We start from the raw sequence: 27762 nt of genomic DNA, 5'->3' as shown, positions 1-27762 counted from the left end.
TCAAGTAGAGACAAATTTCAATGTGATGGCCACTATCTTAAACGTTTGCAGAGAATTCATTATAGTATTCATTTTGATAAAAGAAACATCAAACTATTGTTAAACAATTATAAAACACAAAAAATAAAACTGTAAATATCACTTTTTCTAGGGTGCCTCAAGTAAACAGATTTAATGAGACAGAATTCTAACTCCAACATTAAAAAATTAAGGTCGAATCCTGTGGGTCTGTTTTGAATTTTGCTCACTTCATTCAGAAGTAAAACCTACCTGCATTTCTTCCACAATATGTAATCTAAAGAATGAAGGTATAATAGAGAACTTTTACCGCATGTAACTCAGTTTTTTTAAGATGTCTAACTCTACCCCTCCTAATTCAAAGGTAAATTCACTTTGAACGGCAAGAAATCGCTTATAAAATGAAAATTTTCCACTTTTCTACAATACATCCATAATAAGTCTTGAAAGAAGTAAAAATTTACTAGAAAAAAAAGGAAAATATGGAAAAAATTTTTTGGCTTGAACCTACGCCCCCCCCCCCCCCCCCCCCCCCTGAAAATTGCAGTCAAAGTAGATTTATGATAGGAATTGAATACTCTTCAAAAAGGAGGTACTCTATTACGTGTCCAATACCTTAAACGTACATGCTATGCGTAAGCGATCGTAACAATAGCTTGCTCGAACCTACGGTAGTAACCATGTCTTTAACTATCACCGACCTTTTGCAAATGTTAATGCGCACTGGCCGAGTTGCTTCCAAGCTCAGGCAACCTCGAATAAAGTGACAAACCAGAGTTTTATTAAACCATCTCCAGAGCTGCTTCAAGGCCGCCATATCGAGTGCAAGACAATCTACTTGAACATCACGTCATGCCAATTAGTCGGAGAGCAGTTTTCAAACGTCTTCGTGACTAAGTACATAGATCGTCTACTACAGCCAGTCACGTTATGCATTTACGATAAGGCGTTAATGGCTGAGTGTAGGAATATTGGCCTGTGTTACATTCGAAACTTTATCTTGTTTATGAGACAGATGTGTGTAAATGTCGTTAGGGCCATGGGAGACCACACACAATATTAATTCCGTTTTATTTGTAACGTTTTTCAATTGTTGGTTTGAAATTTTATTGTTGGTGAGTTAAATTGCAAAGAAATACGAATCATAAATCACATATATACATGTATATGGTAAAGATAAAGTGTCTTATTAGAACATCCCGTAAGTGTACGACAGTCGCCAACATTACGAGAATAAATGTCCAAATAAAATAAAAAGAATTATTTGCAAAGCCTCTTTTCAAACATGTCACCTTTAGGTGTTATTTACGTGCCATCGATTACTATGACTTGTAATTTCTGTTTCTGTGTACTATTGATAAGATAATGAATTCTTGATCACAGCAGTCTATGAACTGAATTAGAATACCATACTTGAACCCTACTATCTACTGTGAATATGTATATGTTTTCATAAAATGAACATTCAGATTCAAACCCTTAATTCCTATATTTAAAGTTTTCTTCGTTGCAGGTCATGACATACAACTATTTGACAAGTCAAGAACCAAATGCGTCAATTCAAATCCTTTCCCAGTATAATGCGCAGTGCTCTGACATTAAGAAAAGACTTGAAAATGAAGGCATCGAAGGGGTCGACGAAATAGTCAGTACAGTTGTATCAAGCCATGGTATGTTCATTGAAGTATATTGCATATATTTTTCTACAGTGAAACAAATGCTAATCAACCTTTTGCTATTTTGCCAGTATCTTAAACAATTACTCGATGTACATTTTTGAAATTAAGCGTACATGTAGACATATGTGTTTTAATAACATTTCACAATTTCAAAAATATTTATATGATTTTATTCATTTTACTTCCACACCCCATTTTCAAAGTCACAAACTACACATATATTTTGTTTTGGTTGTTTGTTTGTTTCGGGTTTGACGCCGTTTTTCAACAGTATTTCAGTTATGTAACGGCGGGCAGTTAACCTAACCAGTGTTCCTGGATTCAGTACCAGTACAAACCTGTTCTACGCAAATAACTGCCAACTTCGCCACATGAATCAGAGGTGGAGGACGAATGATTTCAGACACAATGTATTTTATCAAATCGTCACGGAGAACATACGCCTCGCCCAAGGCTCGAACTCACGACCGCATGATATGTAGATCGGCGCTCAACTACACATATAATTTGTGTTTTTAGAAACCGAGTGAATACCATTTATAACTATACAGAGTTGCAAATTTTGATTTGTAATAAACAATTATTAACAAAGTATAGTTTTAAATTGATAATATGGGCTCCAAAGGGAATCAACTACCTCATAGATTCATAGATGACACGAAGAGCATTATAATGCAACGTACATCAGAGTTCACCACATTTCCATAAAATTATTTACTTCCGGCTAAACATCATCCCTTCACACGACTAATGATTCAAGAATCACATTGGAGGTAACTTCATGCTGTTATTAGTGATAAGTTCAAGATATCGACGATACGCCAGACTGTACAGTACTTACTCCGTATGTTATATGCTGCAATGTCAAAGGGAAACAGAAACACAGCACTTGACACACCGCCGTTGCCAAATAGCATAGTAGAAGATGCGCCGCCGTTCACCATGGCTGGGGTTGATATCACATAGGCATGTAGGGTACCACAGCGGAAGTAAAGCGAAAGCTTATATTTGTCTTTTTACTTGTCCTTCGACTAGAGTTGTCCACCTTGAAATAGAATCAAACCTATTATAGAAGAATACTTCATGGAAGCATTCAGACGCTTCACCAGCCGGAAGTCTCTACCATTTATCACAATCTCATACAACACCAAGACTTTCAACGCAGCTGAACGCCATATTAGTAGAGACCTGATGCAATCCAGAGCTGCTAAAGAAACTCCTTCAACAATGCAGTAATTGATACCCGAAATGAGCCCTCATGATGTGTTGGTTGTTGGGAACTGTTAATTGGAATCATAAACCGCCGTAAAGAAACTACTAGGCCGTTCATTTGTTACCTAAAAGTTGGTTACAGAAATTGAAACTACTATGAACGACATACCACACACATGCCTCAACGGATTGTACAGACCTAAACACATCTCCTAGAATACAGACGAAAAGTTAGTTCCCTTCCATACCAAAATATTTCAGAAAACATTAAGACTGGCATCAATTTTGCAACTACTCGGAAATCGAGAAGCGCGAAAAAGTATAGACGAAGCTCATTTGTCATTTTCGGGATAGATGGCGCCGCGCATACCTCATCGGTCTGGGAGAACATCATAAGATGACATGCAGCAACAGTCAGATGATCAAAGTTCTTGAGTCGTCCAAAATCACTATGACGCTCCGAGGAACCAGTGGAAGCTTAATGTTATCTTGAACTTAGTCACCAAAAATGATAGCCTTTCACGGGCGGCGATGTAACGCACTTGGAACGGTCAAGTATTCACCAGAATTTTACATTGGAGCTAATTAGATACGATAAACTTTAAGAGTATTACGAGGGCAATTGATGCATTGTACAATTTAAATTTTTCATGGCCCGGAGAAGGTTAGAAATTATAGATATTCATTTTGCGCTTCCCTGTAGCAAAAAAAAAAAACAAACTTACCAGCGCGTACGTTACGTTTCTGGTTTTACATGGAATCATTTCCGCTAATAAGATATTTGAAAACACAATACATTATTCTGCACTCCTTTATATACTCTTTTACGTATTTTTAAAGAATATTTGTGGCCGAGATATTTTTATGTCAATTATTTTGCTTGTTTCCAAAACATAAATGAGACCTAGTCATTTGAACCTCAATTTTTTAAGTATCTTGTATTTGGGCTTACTATGTTTCATATTTTATATTATATAATATTTATCAAGTATTAATTGTCGGACAGATTAAACTATTGGCAGAAGGTACATTATATCGCATCATACTAATTTAGATAAAAACATCTCATAATATCCAAACATTTCTGTAGCACAAATCTGATAGTGATAAATTGCTTTTTAGGCAGACCTGAACACCAAATACACTTCTCAGATCAAGCTACCTTTGTAATGATACTTTTATTATTATAACACTATATGCTTAAAGGTATTTTATCAAAACAAAACAAAGAAACGCTGCATATGCTATTTTTAATTGAAACCCTTTCGTCTTTTACGTCTTTGATTCGTCATTCCGTCATTTCCGTCTTTAGACGCTTGATTCCAGTGCTGCGTTTACAAGTAAAGTTTCCTGAGGGAAAAGCGGTAATAAAATGTTTTAAATGACAAAAAAAGAATGTCAAAATTATTATCATGTGTTTTAAATATCTATAGGAACCGGATCACGAATATTAATTAAAGTCCGGACACAAACAGGATCATACACATTTGTAATTTTCCACTTCTGTAATACAGATTTTTGCTTACGTCATTTTGTACTTGTTTTAAAAGTACAAGCCGTATTTGCCATAAATAATAGGTATAATAATAACATCAATTTCTTTTAAGTTTTCATTGTAAAGTAAGTTGCAGAAAATACAAACTTTATTAACGGCTGTTTTTTATTACAACCACTCGTTAACATGTTCGCCAGTGATATTATATAACATATATTGCTACATTCTTACTTTTTTGAAATAGTATTATTTATTATATTTTCAGGAAGGGAATGGGACTATGTAATATTTAGCACCGTGCGGTCTCTGACGGAGGACAAGATTGAAAAGAATCCTACCCTTGGCTGGTGTAAACATAATTTGGGTTTTATCACCGACAGAAATCAGATGAACGTTGCCCTGACCAGAGCTCGAAAAGGACTCGTGATCATAGGTAACTATGATTTTAGTAAATTTTCTAAATTAGTGAATGTCACACTGCGTTTTGGTATAATTTAAGTGATGTCACGTACAGATCAACGGAAACGCATTTGACTACTTTTCATTTTTACGATATAGGTAAGAAAGGCAAGAACCTAAAAATACCAACTATTTATCAACGTACAGCATTGCTGGATTACGTATAATATTTCATTATTCGTTACGAGATTTTCCCAGTTCTCAATTATATAAAAAGGAGTAATATTTGATATTACTATTTTTGTAAGAGTAAAAAATCTGATCTGTGGGGTATTCTTTCTCCAGGTAACAAATATGTGCTTGCCTGTGACTATGTTTGGAAAAGATTAATACAACACTACAAACAACGAGGGTGTATGAAAACTCCCGAGGAATTCCCGCCGAAAAATATTAGAAAAAGTCGACGACAAATTATGGAAGAAGCGCGGGAACGAAGTCGTCATAGGTATGGAAAATAGAAAGCATCTTGGAATGACGGTTCATTTGACAATGAGTAAATTAAACATGATGTGCGAAATCCTAGATTTAAGATACAATCGGGTTTTTCGACTTCGTTATTGGCTTCTACTATTTAACGAAAATGTAAACTTAAACATATTGTAACTTTATAATCCTTCATATTTATTGACGTTTATAACTGTTCTCAAAAATTCTTTGCCGAAAACCTTGAGATCAAGAGCTTATATTGGTTTTAGATTTTCTCTTATTTTGTCTAAAAATTATTTTTCGGATAATAAGTTAATAAACAAGAGGACCATGATGGTCCTGAATCGCTCACCTATCCCCACATGACCCAGTGTTGAACTGAGTATGACGTCGTTATTTCTATCATTTGACAAAGTGACCTAGTTTTTGAGCACAGGTGACCTAGATATCATCAAGATAAAAAATTCTGACCAATTTTCATGAAGATCCATTGAAAAATATGACCTCTAGAGAGGTCACAAGGTTTTTCTATTATTTGACCTAATGACCTAGTTTTTGAAGGCACGTGACCCACTTTTGAACTTGACCTTGATATCATCAAGGTGAACATTCTCACCAATTTTCATGAAGAGTCATTGAGAAATATGGCCTCTAGAGAGGTCACAAGGTTTTCTATTTTTAGACCTACTGACCTAGTTTTTGATCGCACGTGACCCAGTTTCGAACTTGACCTAGATATCATCAAGATGAACATTCTGATCAATTTTCATAAAGATCTCTTGAAATATATGGCCTCTAGAGAGGTCACAAGATTTTTCTATTTTTAAATCTACTGACCTAGTTATTGACCGCACGTGACCCAGTTTCGAATTTGACCTAGATATCATCAAGATGAACACTCTGACTAATTTTTATAAAGATCCCATGATAAATATGGCCTCTAGAGAGGTCAAAAAGTTTTTCTATTTTTAGATCTACTGACCTAGTTTTTGACCGCACGTAACCCAGTTTCGAACCTGATCTAGATATCATCAAGATAAATAATCTGATCAATTTTCATCTCTTGAAAAATATGGCCTCTAGAGAGGTCACAAGGTTTTTCTATTTTCAGATCTACTGACCTAGTTATTGACCGCACGTGATGCAGTTTCAAATTTTACCTAGATATCATCAAGGTGAACATTCCGACTAATTTTTATAAAGATCCCATGAAAAATATGGCCTCTAGAGAGGTCACAATATTTTTCTACTTTCAGACCTACTGACCTAGTTTTTGACTCCACGTGACCCAGTTTCAAACTTGACTTAGATATCATCAAGATAAACATTCTGACCAATTTTCATGAAGATCCATTGAGAAATATGACATCTAGTGAGGTCACAAAGTTTTTCTATTTTTAGACCTACTGACCTAGTTTTTAACCGGACATAACCCAGTTTCAAACTTGACCTAGATATCATTAAGGCAAACATTCTGACCAATTTTCATGAAGATCCATTGAGAAGTATGGCCTCTAGAGAGGTCACAAGGTTTTCCTATTTTTAGATCTACTGACCAAGTTTTTGATCCCACGTGACCCAGTTTCAAACTTGACCTGGATATCATTAAGATAAACATTTTGACCAATTTTCATGAAGATCTCATGAAAAATGTGGCCTCTAGAGCGGTCACAAGGTTTTTCTATTTTTAGACCTACTGACCTAGTTTTTGACCCCAATTGACCCAGTTTCAAACTTGATCTAGATATCATCAAGATGAACATTCTGACCAACTTTCATAAAGATCCCATGAAAAATGTGACCTCTAGAGTGGTCACAAGCAAAAGTTAACGCACGCACGGACGGACGCACGGACGGACGGACGACGGACGCCACGCGCAGGGATTCTTTATAAAAGTACGCAATGTCAGCCTGAATTATTCAACAGTTCAATCAATAATTACCTGCTGTATTAAGTTAAATCGATGTTTTCATGTAATGTCCATTGTTGACTTTGTAAAGCTTCATAAAAGTTTATGTCAGTTAAAATTTTGACAGTTGTCAACCATCTTGGATTTTTGTACGTATGCACCGGGTGACTAAATCTCTGTCAGACGGACCGAAATCGCTTCATTTTCTGCAGAAATAATTAGCTTTTTATTGTCAAGTATTTGATATTTAATACTTGGCATGTAGTGATGATTCGCAGTGTTCGATGTTGTTTCATTTTTATATTTTGTCCGACTTTAACTGTTTTGTTTTGTTTAGAGGTTAAGCTCCGCCCTAATTGCATAATTATGTAGAAATGTTCGTATTCCGAATGACGTCATGGTCGGCCGAAGTAAGTTCGTAGCCTCAACTCGGTTACGGATCTTTCCGGGTATTTCCGACCTTGGCCTTATTTAGATTTGGTACTACATCCTCATTTGTATACCATGCATACCAAAATAGTTAATTATTGGAACGCAAGAATCATCACTTTGCCTCCGTCTCTCGTACATACAGGCTGTAATTTCGGTCGCTCTCAGATCTTTTAATTCTTTTACTTCAAAACTTGTACCAGAATTGTTCAAACTTTGAAACATCAAGGTATTTATTACTATTAAATTATACAGTTATATTTATTAGCTGTATTTGGCTGTTTTTCTCTTAGAAAAACTCTAGAGTTTCAGTTTCGGTCCGTCTGCTTCGCGACTTTTGCCGATAGTTCATAACCGATTTTTATTTTAGTCTTAATTAATAATTATTGTTAAGGCTCCTCAGAAAATAAAAAGTTGTTTGAAGCCGAAAGGAACATTGTCAGTAGTTTATTTAACAGTTTATTTAACTTTGAAATAATTTTTGAACTCGGGCCCTACCAGCCTTTATATTTGGGCGCTACCAGCTTTGCCTTAGGCGCTACCAGCCTACAGGGTCGCGATCAGACCCTAGTTTATTCAACTTATTGATTATCCCAAATAAATAAAACAAGTAAACCCAGATTTGGAGGACTTAGTCCCCCGACTGTAGGCCCTTTGCCCTTGGTCTGTTTATTTACATTTTACCCCACCCAAGTACTGCACCGTGGGGGCCCTACAGAATTTGGTGGCAGCTTAGCAGGATACAGAACCACACATCAACATTACCAGTGACCTTATTAACTACCAGTATCAATCCATAAGCGAGTGTGACATTTGTAAACATTTGTAAACTTGACCTAGATATTTAATATACAGTGAAGAGTGTATTGATTGTTAAACCACCCTAGTATACTGAGAAGTCTAGGACTTTATTTACAAAAGCCAGTGCTGATTTATTTGTGGAGACTGCAGCCTTATTTTCTTTATATAAAATATTGTACATGTTTAATCTAAAATAAAAATTTAGATTTCAGTCCAGGTTTAATGTTACAGTAATAGATAGCAACTTAAGGCTGTTTCCAAGCCTGGGTGAGTAAGAAAGTCAGTAGACAGGAGAAATTTAGACTTTGTTAAAAATTTAGTACAAAGCTAGTATAACCACCAGTGACTTGTTTTGTTGTGAAAGTCACCTCCAGACTTTATAAAGGTCATTACCAGACCTTGCCTTTGGTAAAGTCGCTACCAGACTTTGGTAAGAATTTTTTTTGTGTTGTTTTGTTGGCGCGTTGAGCTTGGTGTACTTTGTTCTTGGTATATTTTATAGAGCCGTGCCCTGCCGCTTATTAAATATCTAGACATCCATTCTATTGAATATTGTAGCCGTCTCCAGGCTAGTGTTGTGACCGGTACCAGGTCAGGGTATAGCGCTAAAGCCATTCCTAGCTTAGGTAACAAATTTTTTTCATTAATACTAGTAACTGTACCATCCTAACCTAAGTGTGAAACAGCTTTTTCCAGGCCGTTAAGAAAACCAGTCATTAGAGCTAGTTAAATTGTGGACTGCTACCAAGCTTTAAAGAACATTGTTAAACTTGATTAATACAAATACATTTGTACATATATATATTTGTGATATAATAAAGTGCTAAAACCTGCAATACTTAAACATTTAAATGTAAATATTCTATATTCACTGTTCTAGTAAAAAATAAGAGGAAACATATTTGTGTGTGTGTGTGTGTGTGTTGTTAAATAAAACAAACTTAGTTACAGTCCATGATGGAAACCACTAGGGAACTTACCATGGACCCAGCTGATATACCATCCACTGAAGCACAGCATGTCATAGACCATGATTACCTACCCAGTACCCAGGTTCAAAACCTAACCAGATATACCTTATCTACCCAGACTTCTACCACCGACAGTACTCTATCGAACGCCCGGGAGACGGAGGCAACGTCAAGGTCAAGGTTACGGTCGATAGACTGCGGTGATATGTATGAAGACAACTTGGTACCAGCCGGCAGACAGTCGGTGGTATTTGGCACGCCTTCCGGTGAGGTGACCTGGCGCAGGCGCACAGGGGAGGACAGAGTTTCAGAAGACCAGGGTTTTATCCATCCTGGCAAGTCCTGCATCATATCCAGTGGAGAAGCCAGGGCCCCGGGGGTCAGGAACAAAGCCTTGCAAGGTGGAACTGATGGTATTGGGGGGATGGGGGGAAACAGGGATTTTTGTACTAATGCTAATTGCCCGCCCGCTTAGCACAATATGTATGAGCGTTAGTCTACGGATCTCGGGGTCGCGAGTTCGATCCTCGGGCGGGGCGTATGTTCTCCGTGACTATTTGATAAACGACATTGTGTCTGATATCATTAGTCCTCCACTACTGATTCATGTGGGGAAGTTGGCAGTTACTTGCGGAAAACAGGTTTGTACTGGTACAGAATCCAGGAACACAGGACCTTGGCCGATGGTATTATAGACCAGTGTCAGGTACCTGGGAAATATACTGGTAGGAGATGGGAACAAAGGGAAAAATTTCACTCTGATGAGCAGTCAGAGGCTGGCCCGCTGGATGAACCTTTGACGAGCCATCAGCGTGTGAGGAGTCGAGTTGCTGTAGGGGCCAGTACAGAACGGCTCCTTGGTCCACGTGATACTCGTGTTGATGCAGACTTCAATGCTTTTTTACCTAGGAATATGGATGTTGGAAGGCCATTGTCTTCAGACATGCCACCCGAACCTTTACAGTACCCAGTACAAACCCCGATTATCACAAGTATGACTATCAAGCAACATTAAACCACCCACTTACGACGGTACTTCTGACCTTAGTTCTTATTTGACATAGTTTGAAATGACAAGTGACCTAAATAATTGGACCAGTGATAAGAAGGCCCTCCAGTTAGCTGTAAGTCTACGGGACAATGCCACTGAAATATTAAATGATATCCCCTTGCACAGAAGGAGAGACTATGACCATATAGTAGCACATCTAGTAGAACGGTTCCAGCCACAAAATCAGAGAAAATTACATGTAGCTAAATTAAGGGCACGCATTCGAAAACGCAATGAGTCTTTAGATGACCTAGCCAATGACATAAAGAAACTAGCTAGACTAGCATACCCAGATCTAGACATGAAATGTAGGGAATAGATGGCCCTTGAAGCTTTTGCAGAGGCCCTAAATGACGACCAATTACGCAGAGACCTGATAGTAGGAGGCCCCAAAACAATGTTCGAGGCCCTTAGATTAGCAGTAGAATCTGAATTAAATTACACAAGACGAAGTTCTTATTTACAAATGGTCCAAAATGAACCATTAGATGGCATATTGCGGAGAGTAGACGAGTTGGAGAGACGTTCAGAAACTCAAATGTATCAGAGAATACCTCAAATCGAAAATGAACAGGGTAAGAATGAAGCCAGAAATAACAGGTCAGATAAACCAGTTAGCAGAATACAACCACGGAAACCCAAATCCGGGGTATGTCATCGTTGCGGACTACCAGGTCACTACAGAAGCGATTGCCCTCAGTTAAAGGATCCCAGGAATTTTCCTTATAACAGATTCCACAATCCACAATATAGAGGTACCCAAGAGTACAGAAATCAATACTAGAACAAAAGTAGTCAAGATACTAGGCTTCAGAACCAGGGAAACGGTTATTAGCTGAGGGAGAGATCCGGCCTTCAGCTATATTAAATTTTACACAAGGATCAATTGATAAACCAAGGGAGACAATTCCGTTGACCTTAAACCATACAAATACTATGAGTGGACTAAGGGAGGCAAATCCTATAAACTTAAACCCTTCAATTCAAAGTAGACAGTTAGGTACATATTTCATGCCCTTGAAAATTAAAGATTTATCATTATATGCACTTTTAGACACTGGGAGTTCAGTGAGCATATTAACTCAATAATACCTGCAGCCATATCGCCGCTTAATTACTGGTATCAATTTTCCGATACATTCCTGAGCCACTTATCAAATCATCTGCTTTGTATGCCTGTGGATTTTCACTGATAATCAATAATCGATAAAATATAGGCATCCTTTGATCATATTAGGGACAAACATCTGTTTATAACAGATAAATAAAACTGAAATTGTCACAACTGATACTATAATTTATGATTTATTCAATAATTTAAAATTTACTATTATTTTAATTTGCAAAATTGTTTTACAGGCCAACGGAAGTAACATGAATATGGAAAACTGCAATATTCAAGAAAGATTGGACATAGAAAAACAGCCATTATTTGATAATACTATATTTATTCAAATATCAGCTATTGCTAAATTTTAAAGCAAATGACATAAAAGAACAAAATTATACTTTATTTAATAAAAAAAGACTCTGTAGCATAAAACAGACAATACCTAGAAATATCTTTCTAATTCCGATATTTAGTGATGAGTATATCGAAATTACATGCTTAATTAATACATATTTTGATTGTTTCCATCGCTTACGGGTTTTATAAATCTTTAGAGTAAAATATTTTCATTGGTTGACTTTGACAGCAGTGCAATCATCAGTACTCTTACAAACGTAAAATCACGCCACGCGGCATACAGTACTATCAGGCAGATAGCGCATTTATGCGATCCTCGGCATACACTGCTGTTATCTTTTGACGGATAAATACGACATGCGGTACTCTATAAGAGTTAAAATGGACGCATAAATGCAATCTGCGTCCTTAATGAGTTAAGACTTGAGAATTGGAAATTGATACCACCAGATAAGAGACCACCTCTCCTTACAACAACTTCTGTTTTCAGAGGTGCAGATGGATATGAAAATATCCAGTTATGGCTTTGCCACATTTCCAAACAGGGTTAACTGACAATTATGAAGAGAGACTACTCCAGGAAGGTGTTATAGTAGCCAAAGCCTTTGTAGATACAGGGAGTGGAAATGTACCTCTGCGGCTGATAAATTTAAATGAAAAACCAGTCACTATATTGAAATCAATGAATATTGCTACTTGTTCACCTGTATTACCTGTAGATCACCCTGGAGAAACTGGGAGAATAAACAGAGTCAATGTTGGTGCCACAGAGAACATGATTTTACCAGAGCACATAAAAACTGTAATGGAGGAATGTAGATCAAACCTTAACCCTAGGGAGCAAAAGCGTGTTGAGGAATTATTGGTCAAATATCAACACATATTTAGCAAATCTAAATCAGATTTGGGAAATACAGACCTAGTTAAACACAAGATAAATACGGGTCTGGCACCACCAACCAAGCTGCAGCCAAGACGACTACTACAAAAGGTACAGGAGGAAGTTAATAGTGAGGTAGACAGATTACTCGAAGCCGGTCTAATTGAAGACAGTAATGGCCCATGGTCTGCACCCATTGTACCGGTTCGAAAGTTAGATAACTCAATTCGCCTGGCCATTGACTATAGGAGATTGAACTCTGTGACCCTTAAGAACAGTTACCCACTGCCAAGAATACAGGATTGTTTAGACTGCTTTAAAAGTGCAAAATATTATAGTTCTTTAGACTGTTCTAACTTCCGGTTTCCATCAAGTACAGATGGATACCGATGACATGGATAAAACCAGTTTCGTGTGCCAGAAAGGCCAATACCATTTCAAAGTTTTAAGTTTCGGCCTTACCAATGCTGTAGCTACTTTTCAGCGATTAATGGAATGCATAATGTCAGGCCTTCAGTATCAGATAATACTCATATATGTTGACGATATTTTGGTTTTCACAACTGACTTTGAGACACATATTACTGAATTAGAGGAAGTATTCAGAAGACTTGAAAAGGCCAAGTTAAAAGTAATGCCTAAGAAGGTTCACCTATTTCAGATAAAATTACATTTTCTTGGCCATATAGTGGATCAAAAAAGAATATCTCCTAATGATGAAAAGGTCAAGGCCGTTCAAGATTGGCCTGTACCAAAGAGTGCTAAACAGGTTTCCTCATTTTTAGGGCTTGTTTCGTACTACCGTAGACTAATAAAGGGTTTTGCAAATATTGCCCAGCCTTTACACCAGTTAACCGGTAAAGACAGAAAATTCATTTGGACTGATGACTGTCAGCAGGCTTTTGACAAATTGAAGAGAGCACTGACAGAGGCACCAGTACTAGGTTACCCTAACCCCAATGACCCATATATACTAGATACAGATTGCAGTTCATATTGTTTAGGTTGTGTACTACAACAGAAGCAAGGCGATTCTATTCGTGTCATTGCATATTACAGTCGTAACTTAAATCGCGCAGAGCGTCAATATTGTGTGACCCGCAGAGAACTTTTAACCATTGTTGACTCAGTTAACCATAATTACTTGTACGGTGTACATTTTTTGATAGGTACAGATCATTCGGCCCTGTCATGGGCCTTGAAATTCAGAACACCTATGGGAAAGATGAGTAGTTCAATAAACACTTTATGATTTTGAAGTGGAACATAGAAGTGGAATTCGTCATGGAAACGCAGATGCATTGTCCCGGAGACCATGTGGAACTTGCAAACACTGTGAAAAACAAGAACACCTGGATGAAGAAACAGAGCAAGATTCAAATCAATGTATCGGATCTTGTGTTGCTGGGATTGCCAGTCAACCTTACCTTGAATGTATTCAGTCTGCATGAGAGAAAACGGAATGGTTTAACAGGAAAGAATCAGAGTGAAGTTACGGATGACCAACCAAGGGCCCTGGAAGGTGATCTGTTGATAAATGTTACCGAGACGCAAATTGAAGGTTTCAATAAGAATTCTGACCCCCTGAGGAATACTACAAGACCGCTTGAGGATACACAACAGGTGGATTGGTCGACAATCCAACAGGAAGATCCCAACATAGGTCTTCTAAAGTCATTTCTAGCTAAACAAGAAAGGCCAACTAGTGAAGAAATTTCTCATTTAAGTAGTGAATTTAAAACATATAACTCACAGTGGCCCAGTTTACAGTTACACAACAATGTTGTGTATAGGTAACACACCAATAAATTAGGAGAGGAACAGTCACAGATAATAGTTCCATATTGTGCCAGAGAAACTGTATTGAGATACATGCATGATCACAAAACATCAGGCCACATGGGCGAAAAACGATCTTACCAGAGATTAAAACGTAATTTTTACTGGGTAAACTGTAAAGATGATGTAGTTCATCACTGTAGATCATGTGTACAGTGCCAAGGCAGAAAAATGCCTTCTAGAGCTGCCAAGGCACCACTGAAATCAACAGTAACTGGCGTGCCCTTAGAAAAAGACGGGATAAATATTATAGATCTTTTGCCAATTTCCATAAAAAAGGGAATAAATACATACTGTCTGTACAGTGCTACTTAACTAAATGGGTAGAAATGTACCCATTGCCGGATATGACTGTTGGGACTATTGCAACAGTTTTAGTTAAGAATTCATTTCAAGATATGGTCTAATGACTAAAATAGTGACTGACCTAGGCCGCCAGTTCGAATCAAAGTTATTCCAAGAATTATGTAAACAACTGGACATTGTTAAACTTAGATCCTCAGCTTTTCACCCAGAGACCTGTGGTCTCATAGAGAGAATGAACCGCAGTATTGAAGACATGTTAAGTAAATATATATCAGTAAACCAGAAAGACTGGGATGAATGGATACCAATATTACTTTTAGCATACAGATCATTAGTTCATGCCAGTACTGGTAAGATGCCTTACTAAATGATGTTCGGACATGATCCGAAATTACCTATTGATATATTATATGGCCATGGTTTGAAAGGGAGCGATGAGTACTCCTCTGATGAATATGTAAGACACCTCCAAGAGTATTTAAGAAAATGCCATGACCAAGCTCGCCATAGCATGCTATTAGCAGCAAAACAACAAAAAATATACATATGATACTAGACTGAATTTGATTCCATACAAACAAGATGACCTTGTTTGGGCAAAAGTGTTTACAAAACACAAAGGCCGGTCCCCAAAACTGAGCTTCCGTTGGACAGGTCCTTTCAAAGTGATGAAAGTCATTTCCACCTTAGGTATACAAATAAAAACTGTAAAAAAAATCAATGTCTCGCTTCCACAGACAATGTGTTAGATAAACCAGTATTATCATAGTAATGTCTCGCTACCAGAGGCATAAACCACAGACCAAGTTGATGTAGACCAAACTGTATCATTATACAAATTACCACATTTGAGGTGACACATAACATTTGCCATTTTATTTTTTTCTACAGGGCTCCAAGAAAAAAAATCCACAACTACCGCATATACTGAATATTTCCACAAGATTATTGATTAACCGGCTTAGTTAAAGGATAACCATACCGTACTGATGTATTATGCAGATATATCGTACCATACCACGTTGCTGTACCGTGCTATACCATACCGATTTACCGTGCCGTACCTACACAGCCAAATACAGCTTTATTTATACCTTTTGTATTGATATATACATTAATGGTTGAGCTGTAGAATTTTTGTAAAATACAGAGACTAACCAGCAGAATATTGTATAAATAAACAGTAATTATTCCTAAAAAAAATTAATGATAAAAATAATGGAAGAGTATAATTATGTCGGAAACTCGTAACAGTCGATATAGTAAATACTATATTTATGATTTTTAATAAATAATTTTATGTGCTTAGTTTAAAATTGCATGCACTTAATGGGAATGCCCATTTTTACCTTTATTTCCAGAATGTCTAAAAGGTCAGCATGTGGATCGGTCCTTCGTTGTAAACAGTGCTGAATTACTTATGACACCATGGACCAGCTTGTTAGACATAAGGACGACAGACATGGACCACAAGTGGTTTGCACGGTTACCGTGTGTGACTTCGTTATTCCCAAAAAGAGGACCGACGTCCAGAGGAGGCACCTCGTGACAAAACACCAGTATGAACAGGAAGTCCCTTTGGAGGTGGTACGGAAGTCTTCCAACAATACTTCGAGGAGGCCGAGACGCCTATACCGACTGTCTCTGTAAGGTCTACCATATACTGGCCAACACCCTTGGAAGACCTACAGCAGGCAGGCTTCAGGGTGCCACCTACAGAGCATTCGGTAGCTACAGCAAGCATTACTGTCAACCCGGACCATCCAATTACCTTACCAGGAAAACCGACGACCGACCGGACCAGGCCCAAGGCCCAGTTTGACACCTTGGAAGACCAGACAACGATACCAGAAGACATTGAAGAATTCCTGTCAGGAATGGACCGACCAGAGACGCCAGCACCACTTAGGACGACACCAACAGAACTACATGACACTCTACCTAGCCTGGAGTTGGAATGGACCTTTCGAAACCCAAGACTGTCCAGGCCGGTTAGGTATGAGGACGCTACTACGACACCAAAGGACGACGATCAGGAGGACCAGCCGACGACACCAGACGTTCCCGCTGCAGCAGGTTTTAGTTTAGTTAGTAACTCTTGTGTTAAGAATATACCACTTGACCCTCGACATGACGGACAGACGTCGGAGTTTCAGACATTCCCTAGACCGAGACCTGACGAAACTACTGTCATAGACGGAATGGATTCACGACAGAGGCCAGAGTTTCCGCCTAAGAAGGTGAGGGTGCATGTTAGGTCCGCGCTTGACCCTAGACTTCTGTTAAGGGATGCACCCTCAGACTTCTTAACGGGAGCTATGGCCAGACTTGCGGCACAGCACAGACTTGACGGACTTAGACGTGCTGGGCCAGACGATTTGGACGTGTCCTTTGAGGCACAGGACTTGACTGTCACCAGACTGGAAAAGGTCACACTACCAGACGGACGCACACTGACTTTACGTACGACATGTACTTTGTCAGATGAGCTTCGGGTTAGTAGGACAGCACAGACGCAGACGACCGAACAGTCTGAGACTGAGGCACAGACGGAGGACATAGACTTAGACAGTACTGTACCGACATTACAGGACTTGGAGGGTCTGTTAGTCAATTTTTAAGTGTACTTTATTTTGTGGCTCTGGGATTTTTTTTTCTCAGACATTTTTTTTGTAGGACTTAACTCTTTAAATAGTATACTAGTGTTTTCAAGAAATGCTATTCTTACCACATTTTTTTTTTAGTAAATTTTTTTTGGTATCAGTATTCAGTACGGTAACAATTGGTTAATGGTAGAATTTTTTGGTAAATGTTTACCTTTGAGATAATAAAGTAATAAGTTTAACTCCTATATTTTAACTTTTATAACTTGAAAGTTGATTTTTTTTACTTTGTCACTTCATTTAGCACTTAGTATGGTCAGCCAGTGGTTAAGTAATCATTTGATAATTTTTTTTATATTCCATTTAAAAAATAAACATTTGGTACATTTCAAGTTCAACTGTTGAGTATCTCGGAGCCCTGGAATAATTAAGTACTATCACAATTGTTGTTTATTGTTAAGAAGGCTGTTATTATTGTTATACATTTTATTGGTCAAAGGACAAATTGCTCAATTGTTGCTCAGGCAAACTCTCATGTACTTGTCGGAAATGTTGCTTATTATTAAGTATAGTACTGCCTAAAATATGTGATGCAATGTTGGTTATAGGTTCGAATTTAGGTGTCTATATAAATTATTTTAGTACTTATGACTGTTGTTAATGGTACATATGAATTTTTTTTAAATGCATAGCATAAATGTAGCATCTATGAAATTTTATCAAATTGATTATATATTTGAGAATTAATTAATTGGAAATCTGTAAATGCAACTTGTACATGTGTGTTCTACCATGTTAAAGCAATTATAGTGCAAATGTATTAAAGTTATTGAAACCAGTACTTTGTAATATTGTTTAATGTAAATGATTATATTGCTGTATCTATAGGTTACCGGTGCATACTTGTTAATTGTATTTACTGTATGTAAAGTAATTATTATTGTTGTACTTCATGTCACAGGCTGTATTTTTTCAATTTCGAGGACGAAATTTTGTCAGTAGGGAGGGTATTGTGAGGCATGATGCCTCACGACCACGTTTCATGCAATGGCTTTGCACTGCTTTTACGGCCTATCTGTAGTTTTAAAAAATTGTTAGGCTATCTGTCAACTACACTTTATCACAGTTCATTGTTCTGTAACCTTTCTAGGCATTGACAGATAACCAGATGCATTATTAAATTGTTGTTTACTAAACTACCTTCCAAGATATTAAGTCACGTGTTTGTTTCAGTTAGTGGAACTTTTAACTGTATAGCCTTTTGACTTTGTAAAGCTTCATAAAAGTTTATGTCAGTTAAAATTTTGACAGTTGTCAACCATCTTGGATTTTTGTACGTATACACCGGGTGACTAAATCTGTTCAGACGGACCGAAATCGCTTCATTTTCTGCAGAAATAATTAGCTTTTTATTGTCAAGTAATTGATATTTAATACTTGGCATGTAGTGATGATTCGCAGCGTTCTATGTTGTTTCATTTTTATATTTTGTCCGACTTTAGCTGTTTTGTTTTGTTTAGAGGTTAAGCTCCGCCCTATTTGCATATATAGAAATGTTCGTATTCCGAATGACGTCATGGTCGGCCGAAGTAAGTTCGTAGCCTCAACTCGGTTACGGATCTTTCCGGGTATTTCCGACCTTGGCCTTATTTAGATTTGGTACTACATCCTCATTTGCATACCATGCATACCAAAATAGTTAATTATTGGAACGCAAGAATCACCACTTTGCCTCCGTCTGTCGTAATTACAGGCTGTAATTTCGGTCGCCTCAGATCTTTTAATTCTTTTACTTCAAAACTTGTACCAAAATTGTTCAAACTTTGAAACATCAAGGTACTTATTACTATTAAATTATACAAATATATTTATAAGCTGTATTTTTCTCTTAGAAAAACTCTGTAAATTCTAGAGTTTCAGTTTCGGTCCGTCTGCTTCGCGACTTTTGCCGATAGTTCATAACCGTTTTTTATTTTATATTAATTAATAATTATTGTTAAGGCTCCTCAGAAAATAAAAAGTTGTTTGAAGCCGTAAGGAACATTGTCAGTAGTTTATTAACAGTTTATTTAACTTTGAAATAATTTTTGAACTCGGGCCCTACCAGCCTTTATATTTGGGCGCTACCAGCCTTGCCTTAGGCGCTACCAGCCTACAGGGTCGCGACCAGACCCTAGTTTATTCAACTTGTTGAGTACCCCAAATAAATAAAACAAGTAAACCCATATAGTTTTGAATTTGGAGGACTTAGTCCCCTGACTGTAGGCCCTTTGCCCTTGGTCTGTTTATTTAATTTTACCCCACCCAAGTACAGCACCGTGGAGGCCCTACAATATTTATCATTTTAACATAACAAAATATCCAGAAAGAGCATGTCATCAGCCCTGACCAATCTCCAATTAACGCTACGCACATAGGATCTGAAGACGTGCTATTGATAGCCTCGTTCTGACGACCCTTCCGCTAGCAAATCAGAGCCTTACTTACAACATTTTGTAAGTGAAAGTAGAAGTTTAAAAAATCTATACTTAGCCTGAGTTTTCATATTTACAATTCTTATGACGACCACATCGCGACTACTCCCTCGTGTTTTGAGAGAAATCGTATGTCATGGTACGGACTTGGTCACGTAAGGTGTCAGACAGCCAGTTAGCTCAGTCGGTAGGGCACTCGCCTGGTAAGCGAGGGGTCCCGGGTTCAAGTCCCGGACCGACTGCACATTTTTCTCACCCTTTGACATTCGACGCTATTTTGATGGTTGAACAAGTCGTCTGATTGGTTCAAATTAAAATAGATTTGCGAAAATAAATATAGCAATATCGGAAATCCAAAATATACAGAAGACGAATGTGAATGGGTCATTCTCAGATCTTCGTTTAGAAGATCAAGTACTTTAGTCAGATTGCAGCACTGACTTACTGTCCTTATTTAGGTCATTTCTTACCAAATTAAAATTTTAAATTCATTTCTCGATTTTTGCCATAAATCTTAAAACAATTTTAAATTGTGTATGAAATATTCTTTAAATGTAGTCCGATATTTTTTTCATATTTTGTACAAATGTATATTGTTGTGTATATGTTAGAGTTCTTTTAAATGTGGTGAAAACCGGTTCAAATTTGGCCCCCAAGGCAATATCTTTGACCTTTCGGTAAACATTTGATTAAAATGTTATTTGTTATTTTTCAAAATACAAATTCGTTATTCATCTCTTCAATATTTCTCCTATAATGTGCGTGTGTGAATGTTAGGCATTTACCTAAAATTGCCATTTATATTCAGTTAGAGATTTTGAAATTTTAATTACATTGATAATATACAAAGAATAACTTTTTTTCATTATATGCTGCCATGTTTACCCTTTCTGTGTTATGGACTGGTTTAGTCTTGGATAACACTGAACGTCACATTTTTAAAGCAATTAAGCTTCTTTTTGTTATTGAATACCCGTATTCATTACCTCTCTTGAACAGACTCTATCAAACCGAGTCTGCTATTATTCTGCTCGGTTGCATTCTATGCTTCCAAAGGATCCTTTTTACAGATTTTATTGGATATATATATAGAGAGAGAGACAGAGAGAGACAGAGAGGAAATTCTTTACTGCAAATGGTAGCAGACACAAGATGTGCCCTGCCTTAAAGTTAAATCAAAGTATTTATATTTTCTTCACACTTTTTCTTGTTAGATTTTACTTTTTTCATTATAACATCTTATATGTATGTACTGCTAATGTAATTTTGTACGTGTTTTTGCCTTAAACTTTAAACATGTTTTGTTGTTAACATTTTCGTTACTTTTAAATATGTTCAACAGTAAGAATTTATACTTTAAATATGTTTTGAATATCGTCAAGACATCCTATTGAATCGGAAATAATTATGTTATTGGGCTTTTTAAATATGTTTTTGCTCTCCCATCCGGCCATTTATGTTCTTCAAAATTTTAGTTTAAAGATCATTAGTGTCATTTTAAACTTTGTTACAACTGACCAATTGATTTGTATAAATGCTTAAAATAAACACATGATGTCGGGAAATTAGTAAGATAAAGAATGCACGTGCGTAATTAATTATTTTCACGTAATCTCGCAATTGGCAAACTTATTCGTGTTTTAGTGCGCGGATGTGCGAGCTTAAAATTAAAAAAAAAAACACAGTTCCGCTTCAAAAGCAAGTGCGTGCAGTTATGATGACTCAAGCCACAATACTGCACAGAAGAATTTTTTATTTGAGTTCAAATAAAAATTGTTTTGTGCCTTTCATGATTATAAAAAGGCTTTTGGCTCTGTTAAACGAGCGCATCTTTGGCAAAAATTGTTAAGGCATAATTCCGATGGTAAATGTTTGAAAATAACCTATAATATGTATAGCAAAGCTAAATCTTGTGTTTAGGTTAATAATGACTTGTCTAACTTTTTTCAGTAATGACACTGTCAATGCGAAAATTTGTCACCCGTTTTTATTCTTCAATATTTTTGGATGATTTAACTCAGATTATGTCTGCAAAATATGAAGGTTTAGTCAACATGATTGTCTAAAGCAACTTTTGAAAGTCTCAGTGATGACACTGTCGATGTATATTTAAGACTATGTTTGTTACTTTACGCAGATGACACTATGTTACTGGCGGAAAGTCAGACAGACTTGCAGAAAGCTTTGGATGCTATGTTTGAATATTGTGAGTTATGGTATTTACATGTTAATGAGGCTTAAACTAAAATAGTTTTATTTGGTAAAGCTAAACGTAACAAAAGAGCATTTAGGTTTATGTATCATGGTAAAAAAATAGATATTGTTGATGACTTTTCATATTTGGGCATTCTTTATAATTACAATGGTAAATTGATAAAACTAACAAAAAGGTAGTCGATCAGGCAAGAAGAGCAATGTTTTCGGTTATTCAGAAAAGCCGTAAACTCAGCTTGTCAGTTTCAGTTCAGTTGCATTTATTTAATGCTGTAGTTGTTTTTCCGATACTGTAATGTAGTGAGGTTTTGGGTACAGAGCAGATAGGTATAATAGAGCAATTACAACTTCGGTTTTGTGAAATGATTTTAAATTTGAAAGCTACAAACCCAAACTGTATGATTTATGGACAGCTGAGTGTACAGCCGTTAGAATTACAAGTTAAGGCTCGAGTATTATGTTGTTGATGTAAGGTAATTAATTCAGGAAACGAAAAGATGTGTAACTTGTACGATACAATTTTTTTCTTTACATATGAATGGTACACATATTTCTTCTTGGAATTTTTTGTACAAAATACACTTGCTGAACTTGGAATGTGTCAGAATAGTTTTGTGCTAAGTATATAGACATTAATTGTTTTAAAACAATTGTGAAAAGTAGGTTAAAAAATCAGTTTTTGCAAAACTGGCATGATAGTGTTGTCACTTCACCTAAATGTCTAGTCTATTGTAGTTATAAAAAAGAATTTCGTTTTGAGGAGTATCTTGACATATTACCTCCTAATTTGAGTAAGCTGTTATGTAAATTAGAACTATGAATCATTTGTTGCCAATTAAAAAAGGTAAGCACTTGCATATAGAGCTCAGTCAATGGGTCTGCCACCTTTGCACGAAGCTTTTGCTACGTGATGAATTTCATTATCTTTTGGAATGCAGTTACTTTAAATCCATTAGAAAGAAGTTTATTTCCATTAATTTTACTACTTGTTCTAATATTTATCAATTTCATAACCTCATGAATAGTAAAGATTAGCCTTTACTTGTTTGCCTTGTTTTGTAAAAATTTAATGTCACAATTTAAATAGCTCATTCTCCAGATTCGATATTTCTTAGTATTAATGATTCTAAAAAACTAATTTATTTGTAAACATGTATAAAAAGTATTAACATGCTTCAATTTTGGGAATAAAGTTAAAGATTATGACTATGTAGAAGTTAATTGTAACACATCATTGTTTTTGGTTTTAGTGTAACATGTAAATGTTTTGGACCCTCTATTATTGAATTGGATCATTCATGGTATAAGGGAGAATACTACGCGATTCCATTTGTACTTCTAAGCCATTGGATTATCTCCCAATAACAGTTAGTATTATGGGGAATATACTTTGTCATTATTTTTGTATCTGTAGTTTTTGGGTTGTCTCCCTTTCATCTTTGAGTCAGTTTTCTGTGGGAAGTCTAATTCATTTTAGTCAGACATGTTTATTTTGTACCACATATTGTACGAGTATTCTGTTATTTGTTTTAACCTGTTATATCCACATACATTTCATACGCCTTGGATTGAAAATAAAACTGAAACTGAATTATTTAGAATGTCTAGTCTTTACATGATGCATACACGAGATAATTACATTGTTTTTAAAAAAAGATTATCACGAATGTCTGAACCAAATCACCACCTTCCCGTTATCTTTAAAATTGACCGTGTCATTAGAATGGAATAAAGTATCAGCAGAAATTATATGAATTTCATTGGCCCACGGATTGCTTAATATTAGAGTTTCGTGGTTTAATATCGGACACCTACAGCGGAGAACTTACTTCTGACTTAATTCAGGGGCGTTTTCAAAATTAAAGAATTAGTTCAAAATTATACTTTAAAGGGGAACTGAATGGAATAGAAACAATAATCACACAGACAAAATCATTTCAATAATAGTCCTCAAACCTATTTCCTTCCGTCTACAAACAAGTCCGGTTTATATACTTACAGTTTTACTCAACAATGACCTTGAATGTCTCAACACTGAGTGTGTGAGTCTCAACACTAAGTGTGTGAGTTATGAAATGTCATGCTCCACAGTCACTCCCTACGACTTCAGATACCGGTTATAGTTTCTTGATTTACTCTCGGTCTTGCTTTTGTGCAAGCTTGGTAATTGTAAAACCAGCATTGATTGGATATTTGTTCAGGGATATCTTATATCCTAGTACTAGCAAAGCGTTTGGACGTTTTAAGTTTGTAAAATGTCATAGGACTGTAGATAATTGTGAGTGAAACATTCATTTAAATTCTCTAAAATGAATTGCTTTACACATAATTCGTCCACTAACTTTACCAATAACCAGCGTCCAATGTCGTCGTATAGCCCACGTGTGTATATGATGACTGGGGATTACATAAAGTAGTGTTGTCCGGTTTTTAAAAGTACGGAAGCAAAATCGTGACATCTCTGTTATTGTGAACACTTACTTCATTTGTTTTGCGATTGAATATAAAACTTAAAATACTACAACTTAAAAAATAATAACGGAGATACATATTAATAAGCTATATCGTAACTTATATAGAAATACAATATGTACATAGTGTGTTTTTTTTTCGGTACTAACTATAAAAGTCACAATGCACATTCAGTGGCAACTATTTCAATAGGTTAATTTAGTATTTCAATTACGGCATATACCTGGAAATGTATAATTTGGAAAAGCGTTAAAGTACAGTTTGACATTCGAAATGAAAGACTTATAGTTATTTGATTGTGTATACCATTATGAAATGACACGAGTGTGCAGTCAGAGTGGTATAATCATACGCATCCGAACAAACCGGCGAGAAGTTAGCAGTAGCAGAAGTAGTAACAGCAGTAATATTAGGGTTACTGCTATTACTGATAGCACGTAATAGCAGTAATAGAAGTATTACTGCTACTACTGCTGGAAGGTATAGCAGTAACAGCAGTATTATATAATGTTGTAAAGTTTAACAGTAACGACAGAATTACTGCTGTTATTGTTGCCCGTTTAACAGTAACAACAGTAATACTGCTGCTATTGTTCGAAGTTATAGCAATATGAACAGTAGCTGGAAGTTGTATGAGATACAATATGAAATCACTTTTAGTAATCAATGCATAATTTGCTTTCAAAAAAATTTCAAATCTGTTTTAAATAGTATTTTTGCCTTTATTATGTCTCAGGAAATGAGCTCGAAACCCTCTTACTGCTGTAATTCACAAAGTTCGGGAGAGCTTGAGGATGCATTGAACGATTTCGATATATTGTTGGTATGCTTGTCCAAATTAGAGTAGATATTAATATTGCCGACGGATTTTCAGGATTCCAACGACATACGTCCAAAGAAGGCCGCATTACGGAATTGGAACATGTTTTGGTGCCTAGATACTGCTGTATTCTGCGCAGAAACGATGGACTTGAGCTAAGATTTTGTCAACTTAGATAATCGTTGAAAAATTTTTGAGATATAAAATCAAATTAGTTTTAGCAATGTATTATTCTGTGCCGAAGAATAACGGTGAAATGTGATAAAAAATCGTATTTTTGTGAGTTCTCAGGTGTCCGAAAGTGGGCTCGAATCCTTGTTACTGCTATAATTCACATCGTATAGGAGGACTTGAGGATGAATTAAACCCTGTGGAGATGCTGCTGGTATATATGTTCAAATAACAGTAAATATTAACATTGCCGACGGATTTTCAATATACTGACGGCATATGCACAAAGAAGGCCCTATCACGAAATTGGGACATGTTTTGGTGTTTAGATACTGCCCTATTCTGCGCCGAAACGATGTACTTAGAACTCGAGTTTTCATATTCCACAAAGAAATTAGAAGTATTTATATAAACGTCATCGCACGGTTTTAGTTATTTATCGGAAAAGATCGATTGAAATAATTTATTATGACCTAGCAAAACAATAGCAGAAATGGTTTGTTTTAGTCTGTTTTTGAAATTAAATGAAATGTGCTACATTCCTCACACCCCTAACACCATTCGAAGAGAAGAAATACTGTAACATTAATTTACAGTTGTGTTTAATAGCAATATTAACTACACTGAGTGCAACAAACACATTTGATGTACTGATTTTAAGTTAAATGTATTTTCCTCTATTTCAAGCAGCAAAACCTCATGAAAATTATGCACACGTATATTCTCAATCTGTAGGACATTTAATGTAAGCCTGACACAGATTTTAGATTTATCACATCTATTACCATAAAAATGCCTTTATAATCTCCTCTCTATTTTATGTTTAGTTTGTTGTATTTGAAGTCACATATGCCAATACGCAGCATTTTTGTTAGTCTCAGTTTGTGTCACTACATATGATTTCAAATAAGGATGGGCACCTGCAAAGAACCATCAACTTTCTTAAACTGGCTGGATAGCTACACGCATTAAATAAATAAGCATTTCAATCAAACAGCGGTGTTCGGCAAGTCAGTTTTAGTCTGCATTCTATAAACCGCTTGCCCTCATGGTCGCCACCATTTTCCCCAACGAATTCCCATGCTCGATAAATCTAAACCGGTTATTGTTAACAGGGCTGTTATATTTCGATCTTCTCAGATCGTTCAGAACGACTTTTGTGTCGTGTTATCCAGTTCCATTGTTTTCTCGTTTAGGACAAACCCATTATTTTAACTGGGGAATAAACGCCGATTTTTATGGAATTACACGCTAGTGTATCATTGAAGGTTCCATGTGCACCGCCGTATGAACACATCTGCGGATGTCTCTTAATTGTTTTTTGTACTTGTAGCATGTGTAAATGTTGAGTTCTGCTCAAACCGGGGCTAGAGGGCGTGGACGGTAGTATGCATTTCCACTACCATCCATAAATAGGCTCACTCAAACTGAGCCTGCAACATTTTCGTTTTTGTCCTGTTGAGCGACCAGTTTCCACTTTTTCTATTTGTATGGACAAAATCACACGGTTAAATCAGCCAGAAAGACGCAACAAAGAAGAATGTATCATAAATAAACAAATCAGTTATAACACCACAATACATTTTATTTACAGACAGCATGATAAGAAATTGTCTCAAACATTTAAAGAAATTTCTATCAATTTCTTGAAAGATTCGTACCATACAAACATGTATAAACTTTCTTCTTTCAATCTATAATAAATATTGATCTTATCTACATCATTCTACTGTTTGTGTTTCACCTTCTTCCAAGTATATGTACATGTATACCTTTCAACTTTACAAGTGTGTTGGAATGACACTTAAGAAACGCAAGAAATATTTTATAACGTATTTCAAAAGCAACAAAAACACTGCCAGATTAAGTGTCAGTTAAGCCAGATATTGACAAAACTCCGAGTCCTAGACCTGTTTATGAAATATGCAAATGTTAGGTATTGATCGCTTCTCATGCTTGATTCATATCATTTCGTTTGAAATTTTCTTTATATGATAATCAGCGTTTGTTGCTAAAATTGTAATGAACGATTGATCATAAATTTTTTGGAGTTCACAGTTTTCA

General features: G+C 36.3%; 2 protein-coding genes and 1 non-coding gene across 8 annotated transcripts in view; 2 read left to right on the top strand and 1 right to left on the bottom strand.

Annotated features, from left to right (window-relative positions):
- The window catches only part of LOC123524795 (helicase with zinc finger domain 2-like), a 35850-nt gene extending 30119 nt beyond the window's left edge, over positions 1-5731 (top strand). For 2 of the 5 annotated variants that reach the window (XM_045303268.2, XM_045303269.2), the window contains exons 16-18: positions 1532-1688; positions 4670-4837; positions 5149-5731. In XM_045303268.2, coding sequence (XP_045159203.2) covers positions 1532-1688; positions 4670-4837; positions 5149-5321 — 498 coding nt within the window. In that variant the 3' untranslated portion in view covers positions 5322-5731. The remainder of the gene's footprint in view (positions 1-1531; positions 1689-4669; positions 4838-5148) is intronic. The other 3 variants (XM_053538409.1, XM_053538410.1, XM_045303270.2) reach the window with 2 other exon arrangements.
- The window catches only part of LOC123524838 (uncharacterized), a 474072-nt gene that overhangs the window by 229324 nt on the left and 216986 nt on the right, over positions 1-27762 (bottom strand). The gene's annotated exons all lie outside the window — the stretch shown is intronic.
- Positions 20191-20263, top strand: Trnat-ggu (transfer RNA threonine (anticodon GGU)). The gene has a single exon. It is a non-coding gene; the product is annotated as a tRNA-Thr (tRNA).

Source organism: Mercenaria mercenaria, chromosome 3 (genome assembly GCF_021730395.1).
Source record: "Mercenaria mercenaria strain notata chromosome 3, MADL_Memer_1, whole genome shotgun sequence".
Lineage (NCBI taxonomy): Eukaryota > Metazoa > Mollusca > Bivalvia > Venerida > Veneridae > Mercenaria > Mercenaria mercenaria.
Note: the sequence above shows the minus strand (reverse complement) of the source record. Positions and strands in the feature narration are given on the sequence as shown.